The 21,357-nt window shown below is 38.5% G+C and overlaps 2 protein-coding genes across 2 annotated transcripts; both read left to right on the top strand.

Moving 5' to 3' along the window:
* Positions 1-4,039: 4,039 nt before the first annotated feature.
* LOC139290748 (uncharacterized) lies at positions 4,040-15,050 on the top strand. Its single transcript, XM_070912607.1, has 19 exons — positions 4,040-4,420; positions 4,674-4,777; positions 5,904-6,058; positions 6,184-6,352; positions 6,434-6,557; positions 6,697-6,806; positions 7,602-7,816; positions 7,934-8,042; positions 8,163-8,369; positions 11,213-11,615; positions 11,717-11,820; positions 12,494-12,648; positions 12,920-13,088; positions 13,367-13,490; positions 13,564-13,673; positions 13,956-14,176; positions 14,446-14,548; positions 14,720-14,926; positions 15,008-15,050. Exons 1-19 carry the CDS (start codon positions 4,040-4,042, stop codon positions 15,048-15,050), a joined length of 3,213 nt encoding a protein of 1,070 aa, XP_070768708.1.
* Positions 15,051-17,251: 2,201 nt separating this feature from the next.
* Positions 17,252-20,703, top strand: LOC139298847 (solute carrier family 22 member 7-like). Its single transcript, XM_070921644.1, has 9 exons — positions 17,252-17,632; positions 17,777-17,880; positions 17,976-18,130; positions 18,303-18,471; positions 19,279-19,402; positions 19,580-19,689; positions 19,845-20,059; positions 20,187-20,295; positions 20,493-20,703. The coding sequence occupies exons 1-9, from the start codon at positions 17,252-17,254 to the stop codon at positions 20,701-20,703; spliced, it is 1,578 nt and encodes a 525-aa protein (XP_070777745.1).
* The last annotated feature ends 654 nt before the right edge of the window (positions 20,704-21,357 follow it).

Genomic DNA, 21,357 nt, shown 5'->3' with positions numbered 1-21,357 from the left:
CGTTTTGTAGTTTTACACTCTATATTTCATCTTTTCATAGTGTTCATAACATAATCTTTAATTTCAATTGTGCAATAAACAGATTGTGTAATTTCCCCCTGGGGATCAATAAAGTATTTCTGATTCTGATTCTGATTCTGAAGACAAAAAGGTCAGAGGCTATAAGGCACAAGTGCATCAGTTCGTCTAATGGCAGCTTGATCGCACTTTAAAAGCTACCGAGGCTCAGAGTATTTTTTGGGAAATTAAACCTGTTTGCAGTATGTCACTGTCAAAACACTAATTTCCTCCCTTCTACAGATTCCTTCTACAATTCAAAAACACTCGACCTTTGACTTTTTTCTACACCCTTGCAAACAAACACACACCAAAAATGCTAAGCCCACCATTAGTGTCTTTACTACAAATGTCATTTAACTAAAGGCACTCAGAGAAAACGTACATGTCTAATTTCAACCTAGAAAATAATAGAATTGAATCAACAACACTCAAAGTATAAAGCCATGCAAGCAGCCTGTACTTGTTTCAAAGCCACAAAACACAAGTATTAGACAGAACAAACAAACTGATTGTGCTATAATTAGATCCTTAAAAACAGTCGGGTTAAAAGGGCAGAGGTTTGTCCCGAAGGTGGCGCTAGAGGAATTTAGTCATTAAAATTAGTCATTAAAAAGTTTTTCCAAATGGGAGCATCAATGTGGACAGCATATTTAACATCAATCTACCTGCTGTAAGATTATGAGTTGACATTTTGTCTTGTGTAGGAATGAAAAGTGTAATTTTGCAATACAACAGTAGGCAGTGGTGGAATGTAAGTACATATACTCAAGTACTGTACTGCTGTACTCCAAATCTGAGGTACTTGTACTTGTCTTTTCTTTTTATGCCACTTTCTGCTTCTACTATGTTTCAGAGGAAAATATTACACTTTTTCCTTCACTACAATTATTTGACAGCTTTAGTTACTCGTTACTTTACAAATGAAGATTTTTGCATACATGACATATGAATATACATAAAATATTCATTTTTAATCATTTTGAATTTTGTACTATTGGTAACCTGAATGTTACCAATAGCATTGTGAAGGTGTCACTTTGAGCTCTGGGTAATTGTGATGACATTTCTCACTATTTTCACAATTTTTACAAACCAAACAATCAATCAATGAATCAAGAAAATAATAAGCAGATTCATTCATAATGAAAATAATCTTTAGTTGCAGTCCTGTACAAAAAAAGTAAAAAATTTGCTCTTCCTCAATCAGCTATAACAGTAAAATGTTTTTACATTAATAAATGAGTAATAATAATCTAATGATATAATAATTAATAGCATAAGGGGCCATTTTCATGCTTGAGTACTTTTACTTTTAATACTTTTACAGGTAAATTCTCCAGGTAAATTCTCCTGATTATACTCAAGTAACATTCTCAATGCAGTTTGGTATTAGTACTTTTACTTATGTCCTCCAACACTGACAGTAGGATATTGTAGCTGCTGTTCAACTTCATAAGGAGCGACAGAACATCCGTGTAAACGACAAATAAACTGCAATAACAGTACTATCCATCATTGCACGCACACAGTTCATGCACACCTTTTATATTTGCAGCATGTGGCATGGCTTTATGTGGTACTGCATTACTGGATTGAAGGTTGCTGAAGCCTCAGATAAATTGCAGTAGCTTACATGACTCTTTTCTCAGCTGCAGGGTTACTAAAAGGGTGCAGACTCTTGGACACTTTGTCCCATGCCCACGCTTCTCTTCACACTTGGTTCCACTTCATTTTAACCCTCGGCCATCATTAAGCCTCACAGGAGTTTCTGTTTCCTAGTATGGCAATAATTTCAGTGTGTTGACCCGTTGCCATGGAAACGGGGAGTCAGCATCCTTGACGGGTGTGGGTAAACTCTTGGTCTGGGGGATGACCCCTGCGAGGACTGAGCTCCAGCGGATTAGGTGTTTCCATGGTATTACACAACTAGACCGTCTTACTTCAACCACTGATGAGAAACATGCACATGTTTTAAACAGCCTGCATAAACACCTTTTTATTACTCAAAAAATCAACTGAACATACAGCTGAGACCCATATCAACCCAGATAGATGATAGATGAGATCAATGAGTATATAGAACCAGATATTTGTTTTAGCAAATTATGTTTACATTATGCAGCAGCAATTACTGAGATTTGACCAGGTGTTGAATCTCAATAAAAAGAATAAAACACTCAAAGACTATGTTACTAAATTTAGCCCATTCCTTTATTACTATACCATCAGAGCCAATAGCAGGCAGACTTTGAGAAAATATCACTAAATTAAATTCACAATAGGGTGAATGAAACAAAGGCATAAGGCTTGTTTTCACTGATATTAAATGACACAAGAAAGCCGCTATTAAGAGGCTGCAAGAGCATCAAGGAAGCAAGGAATTACCAACTCATCCAGTACTTACAGCATTCATCCCTGAAGCGACTGTAAAAGACAAAAACCTCCAAAAAATTGCCTCATCAGTCGATATCCAGCATCGCAGACTTCACATCCTGCTGGTTTCAGTTCACGACCATGGAAAAGAGAATCTGAGCACTTGTTATGGGTTGCAGACGTTCAGGTTACCTTCCAACTTGCTCATTGTGTAGCCTTGCTCATTCATGTATGCTACTGTATTTAAGGACAGACAGGAAAAGGTGCTCCTGCCCCCAACCCCCTTCAGACACAGCTCAGTTAGCATCATGCAGCTGCAGCCCGTTGACATAATGAACTTGTCTTTACAAAACTTTGAAGATATTTTTAGCGTGATTTTAAATGCAACAGTTACAAGTAGCATCATTAATAATTTGCTCATTGCTGTCAAATTTGGCTATGAAATTAATAAAATTCAGGGTAACACAATTACACAATTTAAAGCTGCTGTACAGTAAATAGATGAGGTAAGACTGCTGTTCTCTCTGACAGGATGCCCGTACATGGAACTAAATCTGAGTTTAAAACCGTGGTTTGCAGAATTAATAAGGCATTATAGAAACTACTCTGCTACAGCTACAGAACAGACACTGATATTCACATTCAAGATATATTAATGGCTGAAAAGCAATTGTTCCTGCTCTAAATTGTTATTTTCATGTTTGTTTATTTCCTCAGAGATTAATGCTCCCAGGAAGATGAATGGATTTGTATTTAATGACCCCATGGCCCCATTGTAGAGTTAATGTCGTCCCACAATATAAAAGTGTTGGATTAAAACCCGTCAATCATGTTCAGTCATTGGTCACTCATCACTTTGGAGCAGTCTTAATGCTGTGCTGAGCATGTAAGGCAGATCATTTAACCTGAACTTCCAACAGTCGGTACATATATGAAGCTAGATCTGAATGAATGTATTCATCTCTCTGGCTCCTTGATCAGGGAGAGTTAGTCTTTGTACTAACTGATGTTGTGCCAAGGTCACATGTGTCTCATGCAAATGAGAAAATATTTCCTTGTGACCAAAACAACATCACAACTGGCTGCTGCTTGAAGCTTGAAATGTGTCGCAATCAAGAGTAGCTGCTGATCTAAGCCTTTATTTCTGTGTAAAATGATTGGTGACTTTGTTGGGGGAGTGAAACTGCAACCCCCTAGAAGTCAGAGGTGACTATGATAGTGTAGTTGTGTTTGCATTTAATAGTGGTGGGTGAAGACGCTCTGGATAGTGGCAACCAGCAAATGTAACACACTTTTCATCTTTACTTTTGTTGTAGGCTATTTAGTCTAAAACTGTGAGTAACTGTGGTTGTTTGGCCCATTGTGTTACAAAATGAGAATATGCAGCTTGATTGCACTCTCACATTAAAGCCCATTTTTGACAGACAGACTGAGTAATTGCATCATATACAATGCTTTACAGTGAAATGCTGAAAAATATTCTTTTGTGGATGATTGTAATGATTAACACGGTGCGAGTAAATGTGTCTCGTTTAGTCTCTATCACCTGTAACTTCACTTTACTCTGACATTTAGCTTCCTGTCGACTCGGGGATTGCACAGCAAAATGAAATTTGACAGCATACTTTCAGAAATTAACGGATTTGGAAAATTCCAAATCAAGCTAATCTTGATTCAGACACTCTCTCGAATAACTGTGCCATGTCACTTCTTGCTGAATAACTTCATGGCAGCTGTTCCCTCTCACCACTGTGACATCATTGCTCCGGATGATGGAGGCGTCTTTGGGAATTTAACTCGGGAGCAGAAACTGGTTGTTGGTATTCCAGCAGAGCAGGATGGGACTCCGAGCTCCTGCCAGATGTTTTCAAAGCCCCAGTATCAACTTCTGTCAGGCTCGAACAGCAGTGAGGATGCATTTACTGTTCAGTGTCAGAACGGGTGGGTGTATGACAACAGCACATTTAAATCTACTTTGGCAACAGAGGTAAGTGCCTTCATTAAATATGACTATTATTTCATGTCATTTTTACGTTTTAGTCAGATGTTACGTTACTCAGAGACATTAAGGACATCAGCATTTTGTAAAAGGATAAGTCATATATACAAAAAAGATGTTGAAATTGAAATTTTTAAATTAAATGCAAAAGTAAGAAAAATGTGAAACTGCCGAATTTCACCTTCCATGAAGGACAACTGCAGAATGACTTATTGTAATGCTGTCAGTGGTTTCTTTGCAGTGGGATCTCGTGTGCAGCAGAAAAGGGATGAACAAGGCAACAGCCACCATTTTCTTCATTGGTGTTATGTTTGGAGCACCTGTATTTGGGTTTCTCAGTGACAGGTAAGATTGATATTTCCAACATGTCACTCTCTGTAACAAAATGTCAGATAAGATTAAAGGAGGTTTTGATCACTCGTCATGAAGAGCACTACTCAGCAACAGTTGTCCAAAGTTCTGGAAAAATAACCCTGATGATGTCTTAAGCTTGAGTGTCACAAACTGTAATGGAGTTTGAAACAACAGGGGATTTAGGAGACAAAGGAAATCTAATAAAAGACACTGTTAAGTTGCATCATGGAAAATGTAGCTCCCAGTGTTTTTGAAGCTTGACCTTGACTGGAGACTAAAAGTCAGGATATCTTGACCTCTAGTCTGCGAGTCTGCTGCCTCCTCCTTCAGAGGATTAAGAGTTCCAAGGCCACCAGCAGCAGCAGCACACATTTGATGAAGTTGAGGTGCTCCTTCGTTTGATTTTGAAAAAGTCCAGAGCAAAGAGGTTGTTGCAACATTACGTACATAATTAGCTATGCTACATGCACATACACATACACTACATACACACATATCGATGGCCGAAGAGCAAAACCTCCTATCTGAAAAATGCAAAACTTTTGTTTTCTTGCAGAATGCTATTTGTTAAGGATACCCAATACATAATACACTGTTTTGGGACTATATTACTATATTATGTGTTAACAATACCGACTAGGTATTAGTGCCTCGCAAAGTGAACATAGGAGGTTTTTCCCCACTTTTCCTGGATCATTTTGCAGAGGTTGTGCACTTTGGCCATCGATATTGTGAATATTGCAGTATACAGATATTTGAACATTACGGTTTAAAGTAAAGATTAAAACATAAGCAGTGTGTAAAACGCAATATTAATAATTATATCAATAATGGTAAAAAGACAATTTAACAATAATAAACTATGTATGTTGCAGGAGTAAAACTGTAAAACAGCAGGTTCCTGTTAACAAGACAAAAAGTGAGCAACAGGAATATATACATAAAGGAGACACAGTGAAATAAGTAAAAGAAACAAACTAATGCAATTTCAGACAAATTAGAAGAACATCTGTTTGCAAAATATGTCCAATCTTATGAACTGAGAATATATGTGCAAGATGTATCTCAGTAGTTTTGAACACAATCATTGCTCGTAACCTTTTCTTTTCATGACCAGGTTTGGTCGACGGCCGCTGCTTTTGGTGTCTTATTTGTCGTCCATGACGTTTGCAGCCCTGAGTGCATTCTCCACATCGTACGTAATGTTTGTCATCATGAGATTTTTTTCGGGCATGTCACTCGCAGGAATAAGTATCATCTCCATTGTCCTAAGTAAGTAGGCCAATGCCAAAACAACTGGTAAACTCTGAGATGACGCACGTTTTCAAGTTTCAAGAAATTAAATGTGGGAAAAAAAAGTTTGATCTGACTTGTCACCTGTGCTGACATCTCTCCAGATGTTGAATGGTTCAGCATTGAACACAGGACCTTTTCCAGTGTAATCATAAGCCTGGATTGGACACTTGGAAACTGGATTCTGGTTGGTATTGCATACGGTGTAAATGAGTGGAGGATGCTCATTCTGGCAGTGACCTCACCCCTGATACTGTCCATCATTGCTTGGAGGTATTAAAGTTTCATATTTTACTAAGCTGAATCCTATCAGAAGTCAACGAGACACTGAACTCACCATGTTTGTCACCTCAGATGGCTTCCAGAGTCTGCAAGGTGGCTGTTGGCTAATGGGAGGGCGGATGCTGCTCATCATTACATTATGAAATGTGCCGAGATGAACAACAGAACCAAGTGCATAGCAAACGTCACACCAAGGGTACATTTCAACTTTGTTTACACTTTGGTTAACTGATGATCTCCCAGTGACATAATGAAAAAATCTACTGTCAGGTGCTGAAGCTTTGTGAATGAACTGTTTGATTGTGTCTGTTTGCTTTTGTCCTGCTCTCTTACAGACATTACTGGAATCTGCACAAGCTGAAACTATAGAAAAGAAGTACAGTTTTGTAGATCTCTTCAAGACCCCAAATATTAGGAGGCTTTCTACATGCTTAGGGATAGTGTGGTAAGTGTCAATGTCATGAGATGAGTGAAAGAAATAGTTCAGCATTTTGGGAAACATGCTTATTTGCTTTCTTTCTGAGAGTTGGATGAGAAGGTTAATGCCAATCTCATGTCTGTGCATTAAGTGCAGACCTGGAGCCAGGAAGCAATTAGCTTAGCATAGTCTAAACACTGGAAGAAGGGGAAACAGCTCGCCTTGCTCTGTCCAAAGTTCAAAAATACGCCTACCAGCAGCCTCTCACCTCTCTCTAAAACCACAAATTGTTGCTTTTATATTTCGGTTTGTGGGTGGATCACACAAGCCAGACACAACATGTTAATTAGTGAGCTTTAGAGGTGCTGGAAGGTGGATTTTGAACTCAGCACACAGCCAGGCTAGCTGCTGTGTGTTTATGCTTAACTAATCCTCGCCTGGATCCAGCTTGATAGTTGGGTGGTATCAATCTTACCATCTAACTCTCAGAAAGAAAGCGAATAAATGTATTTTCCAAAATATTGAACTATTTACTGTTTAACTGAGTGTGAGTTACATAAATCCAACGATAGCATATGCAATAATATGAATAAGTACATATTAATGTAATATATTTAATATAATATGCAATGAGATATATAATTGAGGAATGATTGATGATACAAAAAGAGCCTTCAGTAACCTTCCGCTATGCTGCTATTATGGATTATAAAGTATTAATGTAATGTAGCCTATAATGTTATACTGAAAATGTACAGTTAAAGCCCTCACCCTGAGGTTGAAATTGGAATGTCAGTTTCAGTGGTTTGTTCCGTTTTCTAGGTATGGAGTTGCATTTACATATTATGGGATAAGTCTGAATATAACTGGGTTTGGACTAAACCCATACCTCACACAATTAATATTTGCATCCATCGAGATGCCAATGAAAATTGGTGTGTATGTCTTCCTGGAGAAAGTCGGCAGAAGGCCTGGTGAGATGGGAGCCCTGCTGTTAACTGGTCTCTGTCTCTTCATCAACATATTTGTTGCAAAAGGTTATTTTTGTTTTTTATTAAATCTAATCATTTACTGTAAATTTAAGGCATTTATTTCAGTTTTTTTGTCAACATATTGTGAATATTTGATCAAATATCTAAAAACGTATCCCTCAGATAAGTGGATCGTTCGTACTGTTGTGGCAGTCCTTGGAAAAGCCCTGTCAGAAGCCTCATTCACAATCATATTCCTCTTCACAACTGAACTCTATCCCACAGTCGTACGGTTAGTCAACAACAAACTTACTGCGTGTAGCAAGTTAGACCACAGACAATGATGTTCTGTTCCGTTGTGTGACCACATGTGCTACAAGTTTACATTAACCCCAGCGCTTTGATTTTTCAGACAGAACGGTTTAGGCTACACCTCGTTTGTGGCACGGCTGGGCGTGTCCATATCTCCGCTCATCATGCTATTGGAGGACACTTGGCACCTCCTCCCCGCAGTCACTTACTGCGCGGTGGCAGTCGGGTCTGGTTTAGTGGCTTCACTCCTGCCTGAAACATTAAACGCCCGACTGCCAGAGTTCATCGAGGATACTGAGAAACCAAGGTAAAGAGGGGAAGAGAGGAAGTTTACATGTAATTCAATATTAAAGCTATAGTCAACTATTTGCCAGCTTCACTGAACTTCACTGCTAAAGAATAATCCAGAGTGGAAACCACATTTTCAGTGCATTATACAGTTTATGTAACACTGTAATCATTTGCCTGTGTCAAAAAAAAAAATCATCAAATTCATGTGCTCTCCTGAACTCCATCCATGCATAATAAAATGACTAACTTAAGTTGTATCTAAATTGCAGGGTACGATCAACAAGGAGGAAGGAGATTCAATAAAAATCACACTTATTGATAAGTAGAATGATATTTAGCCTGTCTACAGTATATTTGTTACACAATTGATGATTTAACATTTAAACATTGTTAAAATCCCAATAAATAAGGCTGTTAGGATTTAACACACCCAAAGGTGTACTGTCTAAATCAGTGCCTGCCAACCTTTTTCTTAAGGGATCCCTATCTTACCATCGTATATACACTGAGATCCCCCACCCACATAAAAAGGGGGAAAAGTAGCCTACCTCTTTTGAAATAACATTATGTATATTTCCTTATATTTATTTAATAAAAAAAACAATAACAGCACCGGATAATTAACTGTACAATTAATCTAAATAGTGAACTTAATATCTGCAGGAAGTTAGTGTAAAACTAGTAATTTGTATAAAATTGTGAACAGACTATTTCCTGTGGATATTGCAAAGTACCAGACAATTTTTCCTTATATTTTAGGAACACAATTCTATGTCCATATTATGATTTTCTTTTAATTTGATGCATGCGTTTTAATAGTCCAAGCAGCCTGGTTTTATATCAAATCAATAATCAATAACTTCTAAAATAACCCTTAAATTTAGTTGTCTTCTTCACAGAAATTAATTTAATGCATGTATATTATATTATATACATATAAAAAGTCTTACACCCTTAAAATCAAGAGTGCTTCACGATCCCCTGTAGAGCTTTGGAGACCCCTGATGGGGGTCGGGACCCCCTGGTTGGGAACCACTGGTTGAAATGATGTACTGTAAAGAAGAAAGTTGGACAATAGAAAAAGATGTACGAAGAAACACAAGAGAAGTGTGACTGTAAATGTACTTGTAGTTGACAATAAAGTTGTACTAAATGAGAACACAACTTTTGGTTTTATTGGAATTAGACTTTTTTCTTTTTTATATTGTATTAGATTCCCAAATACGTAATCATTCTGAGTGAATAATCAGATCAGGTTAATGAACACTGTGATGTATTCATGTGCATATCAATGACTCGTTTTAAAATAAACACTGTGGATGAAAAAGAGAGCTTTGAAGCTGAATATTGCAAGCTGGATGTGCACAAGATCCACCTTCATTGCTTGAAGAAGACTAAGTGTTTGGACTCAAAAGGTAATCAGACACATAAACTCAGGCACAGCGGGGCTTTGAGCTAAAGGCTAATGTCAGCATGCTAATATGCTCTTACTGACAATGCTAACATGCAGATGTTTAGCAACCTATAATGTTCACCATGTTCACTATCTTGGTTACATTTGCTAATTAGCACTGAACACCTGTACAGCTGAGGCTGATGGGAGTGCCATGTAGTTTTGCAGGTATTTGGCTATAAACTAAAGTATCGGACAAATTGAAGACTTTGACCTGTTGGTGGCGCTACAGGAAAAGTCAGAGGTTTACCAAATCTATTAGAAGTCATCTTCTGGGCACATTGAAATCTGTAATTGTTTGAAGTATTTTGGCTGCTTGGACTATTAAATGTATGATAGTGAAATTAAAAGAAAATAGTAATACAGAATTGTGTTCCTAAAAATAAAAGGAGAAATTGTCTGATACTTTGCAATATCCACAGGAAAGAGTATATTCAGAATTTTATACATATTTTATACATATTATACACAAGTTTTACACAAACTTCCTGTAGGTATTAAGTTCACTATTTAGGTTAATTGTGATATATAACTGATAATACAGTTAATTTTTCTGTTCTGTTATTGTTTTTTATGCAATGAAAATAATGAAATATACATAAAGTTATTTCAAAAGAAGTAGGCTACTTTTCACCTTTTTTGTAATTGTATGTGGGTGGGAGGCGATGAGGGTTGTCAGTATAGTGTTGTGTTTAGTTGATCTTTCCTATTTATGGTATTTTGTGTATTTTAATGTGTATTATTTACATGATGCTTTCATTAATATGCTGTGTTAAATTTTATCCTGCCTGTTCTGCACTATGAGCTCACCAAGACAAGTCCTGAACAGCGTTTATTGTGACGGAAATAAAGTTAACTTCACCAACCATTTAATGACAATTCATCTAATAGCTGTGAGGACATTTGACAATGAAACACAAAATGTCATCCTCAGGATGGGACCACCAAAATTATGAGGATTCATTCATTCATTCTAGTGAACATTAATGTTTGCGCAAAATTTCATGACAATCCATCAAATAGTTCTTTAAATATTTTAGTCTGGACCAAAGTGGTGGAAGAAGAGCATGACATATTTTTCCCACTAAGATTTCCAAGGATTAAAAACTGATTTCTTTCACAAGAACGCTGTTTTAACCTTAAGACAATAGTTCCCTCCTCAGCAAATCTTAATTGTTGTTTTCAAGAAGAAGGAATAATGCGATGCTCAGTGACATACTGTATCAACAGTCATGTACTTTGGTATTTTAGGGTGATTAGCAAATGATTTACTTTTACCACACATTTACACGTTCTCTGACCTCCAACCAACAGCAGTGTGCAAAAGGCTAGTGGCTCACTTTTAAACTAACATCTTGTGTGCTTTGTGATATCTTTATTCTCTGAGCTTCACTCCAAATTGGAAGTGTTGCATCATTTATTTTCAAGATGAAGTTTGAGAACGTGTTAGTAGAGGTGGATGGCTTTGGGAGATTCCAATTTAGGATGATCCTCTTGATGGTAATTCCCCGTGTGACTTTGCCATTTCACTTTCTGCTAAATAATTTCATCGCCATTATTCCCTCTCACCACTGCGAGATCAGCTCTCTGGATGACGGAGGTGTTTTTAGGAATTTGTCCCAGGCAGAGAGGCTTCTTGTTAGTATTCCACTTCAGGAGGATGGGACTCCAGACTCCTGTCAGATGTTTGCAGAGCCTCAGTATCATCTGCTGCTCAACTCCTCCAACATTACTGAACTACCCACAGTGTCGTGCCAGACTGGATGGGTGTTCGACAACACCACCTTCAAGTCTACTCTGGCCACAGAGGTGAGTTTTATTTCTTTCCATTTACAGAGCATTAAACTAAACTAATCCCAAGTTAGCCACTTCAATTACTTTGCTGTGTGTTGTCTGTGTTTCCCTCATAGTGGGATCTGGTTTGTGATAAGAGGAGAGTGAACAGAGCCACGGCCACTATCTTCTTCGTGGGCGTCATGCTTGGAGCGGCAGCATTTGGTTATCTTAGTGACAGGTGTTCATGCCTTTAACTCTTAAATCAGACACATCATCGCCTCTGGGTGGTTAAATCACATTACCTTATCATATTTGTTTTTTAAAACAAAAGAGAAACTTATCCAGTGAAAACAAAGTATAATTAATGTTATTATAGATTTAGTTTGCATTAGCCTCTGTGTCTCAGATGTCTCAGATGTCTATTTTGCCATTGCCAACTTTTACCTGTATGGAGTGAAGAATTGAGTACAAAAGTGGTCTTTTATGCATAAAGGTGAAAAACAGCCTGTATTGCTGCCCTCTCAAAATCAATTTACTGTGCAGATAGTGCGCTGATGGACAGAGGAGCTGCTCAAAACACTGGTGCACCAAAGAAAATCTAGTTCTTCGTATTTGGAAAGTTAATACTCAACTATCCACTTACAGTGTCACTTCTCCACAGATTATATAAAACACCTATTTCTAACCTTTACCTCAACAATAAAATGAACCCTAACCTATACATTGAACTATATTGATCTATAGGCTACTTCGTTTTACACACTTTATCACACACTTTAATTTAAGGGATAAATTTGTCTATCTGAATAAAGTGTTGCCATACCTTCTTCTGAATAAACACTATCCCAGATTTTTTAACCAAGTGTTTTTACATGACCTATAGATTTATCTGTAATTATTTTGTTTCACAGGTTTGGCAGGAAAAGAATGCTTCTGGTGTCCTACATGATAACCGCCTTCTTTGGATTTGCAAGTGCTTTCTCATATAATTTCACCATGTTTTCCGCCATGAGGTTCTTTACTGGATTTGGTCTTTCTGGAATAAGTATAATCACCATAGTCCTTGGTGAGTTTTATGATTTAAAAAAATCAGAAGCAATTCTCAGGAGACAAAAACTAAGAAAAACATTTATAATATATCCATACATATATTCTGCATTCGTTCAATTAAATGAGTTTTACAATGTAAATGTTTGTCGAGGTGAAGTGTCCTTTTTAAAAAAGTTTTAACTTCAAGAAACATGAATAATAAAATAAGATATGTCTTGTTGATAAAGTGTTAACGAGTCTACTGTAATTATAGTAAAGATCTGATTTGTTATCATTGCTCTTTATAGGTATTGAATGGGTGGACATTAAGCATCGCACTGCAGTGGGCGTTTTAGCGAGCCTAGACTGGAGTGTTTGTACTGCTCTGCTACCTATTGTGGCCTATTTTGTGAATGACTGGAGGTACCTCACCGCCGCAGCAACCTGCCCGCTGTTTCTGGCCATGATTTGTTGGCGGTAAGGACAAATTAATAATTGAGCTTAGAGGCATAACAAGCAATTTCCTGCCTTATAATTTTATAGTATGAAGCTGCCATAACCACCACCAGCCAGTCGTGTGAAGTTGTGTTTGTCAAAAGTCAAGTAATTCTTTACATCTATGAGGACATCCAAAACACGTTTACAGTGTTTAAAGATCCTTGTTCTCATTAACGTAATGACTGCTAGTACTACTCCTGAGTTTATATGAAGAGTATTTTTAAAATCGCTTGTTTTTCAAATTAAATTTGTCATAGGTTGCTTCCTGAGTCTGCCAGATGGCTGATAAGTAACGGAAAGTTCAACAGTGCTCATTTTTACCTGAACATGTGTGCAAAAGTCAACGGCAGAGAGCAGTTCATGGCTGAACTGAAGCCCGAGGTATAAAATTTTACATAATCTGATCATTTCTAGTCCAAAATTGATACCTACTTCTTTTCTTTTTACTCTCCAGACTCTGTCCAAAGTAATACTTGTAGAAGATGAAAACAGAAAATACTCCTATCTGGACCTCTTGAGGACCCCCAGAATGAGGAGACTGGCCCTACTTACTGGCATTGTGTGGTATATACACTACTATACTTTGGTTTTGCTGAATCAGCATGATAATACACTCCAAGGTGTCCTGCAGGTGACCATGCAGTGTAAGCTGAATTGTAATTGTAATGTAACAAAAAGCAGAAGCACTGTTGTCATGGTTACCCACAGCTACCTTGCACATTGATTTAGAACAGTGCTTTAACTTGTATCCTGTTACAGATACCTGCCAGCCAATCAGAAACTAGTATTTTCTGGGGCAAATGTGTAACTTTTTAAGAAATGAATTTGCTCTCTCTCTGTTCATAGGTTTGGAGTGGCCTGTACGTATTACGGAATCAGCTTGAATGTTGCTGGATTTGGCGTGAACATTTATCTCACACAGTTCATCTACGGTGCAATTGAAATTCCAGCAAAAATCTTCATCTTTTTCACCTTGCACAAAATTGGCCGAAGGTTGAGTCAGGCAGGAACACTAGTTCTGACTGGACTGTGTTTATTATGCAACATGTTTATCCCTCAAGGTAAATGATCAAGTCAAGTGTGTGTCTCTCTGAAACAGTGAGCGTATAATGAGACTATTATAGCTACTGCAACAATGGATGATAACAGGGGTGTACTTGGAAAGAAAAAGCAAAACTTGGAAAAGAAATAGTGTTGACTTGCATTTTAAATAAGTAAAAACTACCACTTGGGGACGCTAAAGTCGTTGGATAGTCGAATTCTACACAGTGGCTTTAAAAATAATACTGGCTGGGGTTAAAATGTCCTTTTCACAGCTTATTCGTTTCAGATAAGGGGCCGTTTCGGACAGCTGTGGGAGCGCTAGGCAAGATGTTCGCAGAGGGAGCTTTTACAACTGTATTTCTGTACACAACAGAGCTTTACCCCACAGTAATGAGGTCAGTAAACTATCTCATATAGAGCTTATATTTTGCACATTTACAAACAGTATCTATATCCAGAGGCCTTTTCTAAAAAGCAAGTTTACTAAGACATCTTGATAACTGAACACCCTGATCGGATCTTTTTGCTCTGATCGTTACAAATCTGTTGTATTTTTGGTTACACAGGCAAAATGGATTGGGTTACAGCTCCTTCATGGCCCGCATCGGCGTGTCTGTATCCCCACTGATCATGCTTCTTGAAGAAGTGTGGGGCCATTTGCCGAGTACTATTTTCTCCCTGGTGGCTTTTGCTGGAGCGTTGTCAGCTTATTTTCTCCCTGAGACACGTAACGTCCGTCTACCAGAGACTATTGAGGATGTGGAACAGACAAGGTACTGGGCCTTCATTTGGATTGCATCCAAACGTTCAAATGAGAGTCATGTTATAAAATGAAAATGTCTTTTGTGTTTCAGAAAAAGATCGATCTCCACATCTGAGGAGAAATCTCAGCCCTAAATGTTTTCTTCATTGCAACCAAAAGGCCCATAAATTGAGTTGCAGGGAATATCAGTGGTGGTGATATGTTTAAACAATAAAAGAGTCAACAAGAAAGTGTTTCTTGTATAACTTTTTTTCAATATAGTATTTGTGTAAATGTGATAAAATATTTTACAGTACCACTAATTCATGAGTGATTTTTGTGCCACACTTCAATAAAGATAGGATATAAAGAAGAAGATGAGGGGATTGAGGGATGAGGGGGCTGGAAGTTTAATGCGTTGTTATAAGGTGAGGACACAGTGAAGAAATGGTAAAAATGATGAAAGAAAAGGGATGATATGAAGGGGGGGGGGGGGGGGGGGGGGTTGTGCTGTTTAGCCCTCCGGAGATGTAGTGGGCTCATCACCGAGATACTGAGGAAGGACGCCCACTTGACAACCCAGAAGGGTCTCAAGACCGGCAGGTGACTTACTGTAAATATCTTATTTGGAAAACCATCTAAATAAAACGTAAGCGTTCACCGGCTCTTTCCAGAAATCACGATCCCATTTAGGGAAAAAGTTTATTTTGTTTTATAGAGCCCAGAGTGAACTTTACATGTGATAAATAAAAGGGAAAAACATAACAAGCAACCAAACTGTAGTGGCTTCACTTCTGTCTGAAATGTAAAACACCCGACTGCCAGAGTTCATCAAGGGCACTGAGCAACAGTGGTAAAGAGGAAACGTTGTTGAAGGATGATTCAATGTTCTAATATTAAGGCAACAGTAAACATCATCATCATCATCTTAGCCATCATCTGGAAGTCAGAGAAATGTGGCCTAAACACAAAGGTCCATCCTCTTGTATGGTTCTGACTGCCGGAAGGAAACCAAAGCTGATTTGAAAAGGATTGAGGCTTCCCACAGTGGGTGCCTGATAAAGCTGTGTGTTATCTTCTGGCCTAACAAGATCACAACCCTGGAATAATACAGACAAACCAAAAGCAGGAGCAACTCCACAGAGATAAGGCAGATATGACTGCGATGGCTGGGCCACGTGCTTCTAATGGAGAAAGAATGCATCCCAGAGGTTGGAGATAGACTCCTGCAAACCTGATGACCGTGGCAAGCTACCTTGTCTACTCAGATAACATTAAATACAACAACTTTTTCCAATTTAAGTCAGATAAGACTGAAGTCCTGATCACTGGCCCTAACTAACCCTGACCACCAGTCTAAACAAATGAAAAACACTCCCCTCATCCCTGACATTAAATCCTTGACCGGGCCACAAAGGAACTACTTCAGTCATGTCTCTATCGATATAGCAGTATTTCAGGAATTAGGAGGATTCTGTCATTCAGCAAACCGAAACATTTTTACATGCTTTTTTATTAGTGTAATGCCCTGTAATTAAAATCGTAATCTGCAAAGAAGCACTACTATTAGTAGTGTAGTCTGAAATCATGTATTTTTGTTACACAGGTGTGTCTTTACCAAGTACTGTTTTCTGCCTACTGGCTTTTGCTGCAGAGCTGTCCGCTCATTTACTTCCAGAAACACAAAATGTCCACCTACCAGACGCCATTGAAGATGTAGAACAGACAAGGTACTGGGCCTTATTTTGAACTGTCATAACATGAACATAATGTGTTACACATTGTACTTTTTTGTGTTTCAGAAAAGGAGACGTCTCCTACTTAATTGTTTTCTTCATGGCAGTGACTAGCCCCATAGGATGTTAGGGAACATCACTGATGGAAACGTGTTTAAATAACAAAACTGTAACTATCTAAGTCTATCTTACATAAGAAAAATCTGTGCAAATTTTTACAATATACTATTTAAACAAATGTAATCATATCAGCAGCACACTACCACTGATTCAGGGCTACTTTTGTGTTGTAATGCAATAAAGAGACGAAATGTCTTAAATGAAAGGTAATAAAATGATGAATGAATGACTCATTTCACTACAGACTGAGGATCCTGCTTTAACTATTACCACAAATGCATACTTTGCTTCACACGCACATAGACAAAATGGTTAAGTGAGGTAAATTATTGACCCATTTCAACAGTAATTCAGCAACCCTAGGATTGCGAAATGCCAAAGGTTGTCTTGTCCGGGTCTGAGTGTCCGGTTTGTTGCCTCCTTCATTTTAGTGTACAGGCATGAGTGAATGAGGAGGGTTTTTCTTTTTCAATTTAAAAGAAGACATTTTTGAGGCGACAATGAGGTTCGAGAACATTCTTGCAGATATTAATGGATTTGGAAGATTTCAGATAATGATAATTGTAATCAGCTTCATTGGCCGCTTCACAATGCCCTGCCACTTCATGCTAAACAACTTCATAGCCGCTGTTCCCTCTCACCACTGTGACATCAGCTCTCTGGATGATGGAGGTATTTTTAGGAATTTGTCCCAGGCAGAGAGGCTTGCTGTTAGTATTCCAGTCCAGGAGGATGGGACTCCAGACTCCTGTCAAATGTTTGCAGAGCCTCAGTATCATCTGCTGCTCAAGTCCTCCAACATTACTGAACTACCCACAGTGCCGTGCCAGACTGGATGGGTGTACGATAACACCACCTTCAAGTCTACTCTGACCTCACAGGTGACCTACATTTCTTTTCATTTGTAAAACATCAAACAAATTAAAATGTACTTGTTCGCCATCATGAACAACTGTTAGGGAGGAGTCACTCATGTCCTCAACAAACAGAGTGAACTTGTGCTCTTTCTTTGATCTTTGAACAAGTGGGACCTGGTCTGCAACAGAAGAGGGAAAAACAAAGCAACTGCTACCATCTTCTTTGTTGGAGTGATGTTTGGAGCCATATCCTTTGGAAGTCTGAGTGACAGGTATCGCAGTTAGTACTTGACATTCAGCTTATAATTTTGGTTACCCAGCATTTCAACCAAACAGTAAAATTTGGAGACTTTCTGACTTTCCGTAGGTTTGGCCGAAGGATCATGCTGCTGGTGTCGTATGTGTCTGGAATGATCTTTGCTGTTGCAAGTGCTTTTTCTACATCCTACATGATGTTCGCAGTGCTGAGGTTCTTCACTGGGTTTTGCATCACTGGCATCATCATTGTCTCAACAGTCCTCAGTAATAATATATTTCGATTTCCTCATACCCTATATCATGCTGTGTTTGCCTCAGAAGCCTAGGCAACCAAATGCAGGTCTACAGAAAACAAAACAAGATTTCAGGTGTCGTACTAAAAGTTTTCTCTGAATTTTTGATCCTTGCAAAGTGATGAGGTGTTTGTTCTGTGCAGGTGTGGAGTGGGTGGACATTGAGCACAGGAAACTGGTGGGAGTGATCGACAGCTTATCCTGGACATTTGGAAACACAGTATTCGCAGCTATTGCTTACTTTGTGACTGACTGGCGGTGGCTAATTATTAGCGTCTCCTCACCTCTAACCTTGGCCATCATCACCTGGAGGTACGACTCAAAAGCTCAGATCTTTTAGTCCAACAGAAGTCCCCTACAGTCAGCCCTCATCTGGAAGCGTCGTGTTTTGGGTGACTGCTTAACATTTGAGTGCCATTTACACATGCATTGGTTTAAAGATATACATTGGGGGAAAAAATGATATAGGTTGCATATTAATATTGCAAACTACCAAAAATGTAATTTGACAATGTTACAACTATTAAGGGTTCATCTCCCAAAAGTTTAACGGTGGTTTAAGATCAAAACCACGAAAGCAAATAGTTTGAGTGCAAAATCAAGAGCAGCAAGAGTACTTTTTATCCAAGTCACGAGAGGATCAGACAACGGGAATCAGAGATGAACTAAACTTTTCCTCCATTTTTCTCATGATGTATTAGTAGAATAGTAAATTGTCACCACCATAACTTCTGCCTTCTGTCAAGGCCAGAATCCACTTGGATGCAGGTTGTGGATGTCATCGTGTGTGGGTCAAAGTTCATTGTAGTTTAACATTAGCTGCACAGCATGGCGGAAAAATCAACACAGCACTCGCTGCTGTGTCTTGCATTGCTGCCTGAGAGAGCACAGCTGCTCTTAAATAATGGCCTTGCTCAGTACAAAGTTGAACTTGCGCTTTTGCCCTGTAACGTTGGCCCGTTTAAGGGGAACTCCCCTTTTACCGATCAATGTCTGTTTACAGGTGAGTACTACTCGGGGAGTACTAACATTACTGCGTATGTGAAAAAACTTAAAGTCTGACAAATTGCCTAAGGTGATGTCACTTGAGTAAAAAAATGTGTTTGCCTTCAACATTAGGTGGATGCCAGAGTCGGCAAGGTGGCTCATTGCCAAAGGAAAGCTGGAGCAAGCTCAGATGTATTTGAAAAAATGTGCCAAGATGAACCAAAGACAGGAGTTAATTGACACACTTAAAACAGAGGTTAGCACATTCCAGATGATTGTTAAATCAAGAGAACAAACAAAAATCAACATAGTCTTGGGCCTATAATATTCCAGATTACAATTAGTTTGTGTTGTCTAATACACTATTATAGTTATCAATCCTTAAGTTTTTATCACATGGTTTAAAGAATAATACTGCTTTGCATTCTTTCAGACACTAGCCACTATTGTTGTGACTGAGAAAAGAGATCGGGCCTATTCCTACCTCGATCTGATACGAACACCCAAAATGAGGAAACTGGCCCTATGTACTGGTATACTGTGGTCTGTATTCCCAATGCCATTGTGCTCAATGATTTTAGGTTGTAAAATATCTAAAATGTCAGTTTTACATTTTCAAGATCCAGCTGAATAGTTCTGATTGTATCTAAACAGACTTTCCATTTGATTTAATGAGTTTCCACTTTCTCTTCCTCTAGGTTTTGTGTGGCAAATGCATTTTATGGCATCAGCTTCAACATCACCGGCTTTGGGCTCAACATCTATCTCACTCAGTTTACTTATGCTATAATTGAGCTCCCAGCCAAAGTAACAGTTTACTACTTACTGGATAAGATAGGCAGGCGATGCACTGTGGGGGGATCTCTGCTGATGGCTGCCGTCTGTCTTGGAATCAACATTGTAATACCTAAAGGTAGTTATAACAGAGATTACAGTCATTATACACACGAATATATAAGGAATTATTGTATTTTCATCATTAAAATTAACAACTGCAGCAATAAGAAGTCATCCTTCAGTCACTGGTGTCCTGTTTTCAGATATGTCTGTTGTCAGAACAGTGGTAGCAATCATTGGAAAAGGGTTTTCTTCAGCATCCTTTGCAACTGTTGTGCTCTACAGTTCTGAGCTCTATCCCACTGTAGTAAGGTAACTATGCATGCCTTCATTTTTGTCTGACCACAACCTGTCACATTTTTGGATTTGTAGCATACAGTATATACAGAGCTATAACAACACTGCAGGACATCGAACAGATCTGCTTTCTTTTCTACCTATGAGCAATAAAATTGTTATTTTGAGCCCTAAAGTTACAGTCTCCTCCAATGTCTATGAATGTTTTTTAGGCAGAATGGCATGGGCTACAACTCCTTCATGGCTCGACTTGGTGTAGCTGTGGCTCCTTTGATTCTCTTACTGGATGAGGTGTGGAGGGACCTGCCCCAAGTGGTCCTGTGCTCTGTGGCTGTACTGGGAGGAATAGTAGCAAGAACGCTGTCAGAGACACGCAACAGGTGCCTGCCAGAGACCATAGAGGATATTGAAAAGCAGTGGTAGTGACTAGTCACTGGTATCAGTGCATATTCAGTCAAGCGGTTATCTTTAGTAGTTTCAGTATATGCTTGAAGTTGAATAACCTTCAGGTTTTATCTTAACATTGGTTGGTTGGAAGGATATTTAGGGAGGTGTGAGGGAAACCTTGTCTAGTGATAGAACAGTTTATAGCTGCACAGAGAATAAAAAATGACTGAAAAGTGGTATAAGGCGGTGGTTGTCAACAGTAAACAATTTTGTATGGCAAGAATGTCATTTTCTTCTTTCCTATCATGTTATTTATCCCAAGTCTTTATCTTGTGATCCCTTGGGGGGGGGAACCACTGTTAAAAAGTGATTTCTATCAAATATGCACATTTGTGATAAAATATATATATGCATGTGTTTTAATGAAAAGTGCTTTGGACCTGATTTTGTTTCCTCAAATACTCAAACCAGAACTCACTGTTGATATCTTATCTGTACAGTGTCATAAACTGAGCTCCATGTTAGATAACGCAGTGGCTGTTGAACAGCAGTACTGAGTACTTGTGACAGAGTTGGTATTACACTGTATTGTTTCATCATGAACCAGCCTCTTTCCAAGACTTATTTACATATTCAGTCTAGTAAGTTTGTTAAGTCTACCAAATCCATATCCCAACACAAAATCAAAAA

Source organism: Enoplosus armatus, chromosome 2 (assembly GCF_043641665.1).
Source record: "Enoplosus armatus isolate fEnoArm2 chromosome 2, fEnoArm2.hap1, whole genome shotgun sequence".
NCBI lineage: Eukaryota > Metazoa > Chordata > Actinopteri > Centrarchiformes > Enoplosidae > Enoplosus > Enoplosus armatus.
Note: the sequence above shows the minus strand (reverse complement) of the source record. Positions and strands in the feature narration are given on the sequence as shown.

Excerpts from the sequence above, each read along its gene's own strand:
- LOC139290748 (XM_070912607.1), top strand. The coding sequence starts at position 4,040 with ATGAAATTTGACAGCATACTTTCAGAAATTAACGGATTTGGAAAATTC. Across the intron at positions 13,491-13,563 it reads TGGCTGAACTGAAGCCCGAG|ACTCTGTCCAAAGTAATACT; the intron begins GTATAAAATTTT and ends TTTACTCTCCAG. Across the intron at positions 14,549-14,719 it reads CTTTACCCCACAGTAATGAG|GCAAAATGGATTGGGTTACA; the intron begins GTCAGTAAACTA and ends TTGGTTACACAG.
- LOC139298847 (XM_070921644.1), top strand. The coding sequence starts at position 17,252 with ATGAGGTTCGAGAACATTCTTGCAGATATTAATGGATTTGGAAGATTT. Across the intron at positions 17,633-17,776 it reads AGTCTACTCTGACCTCACAG|TGGGACCTGGTCTGCAACAG; the intron begins GTGACCTACATT and ends TCTTTGAACAAG. Across the intron at positions 18,472-19,278 it reads TTGGCCATCATCACCTGGAG|GTGGATGCCAGAGTCGGCAA; the intron begins GTACGACTCAAA and ends CTTCAACATTAG.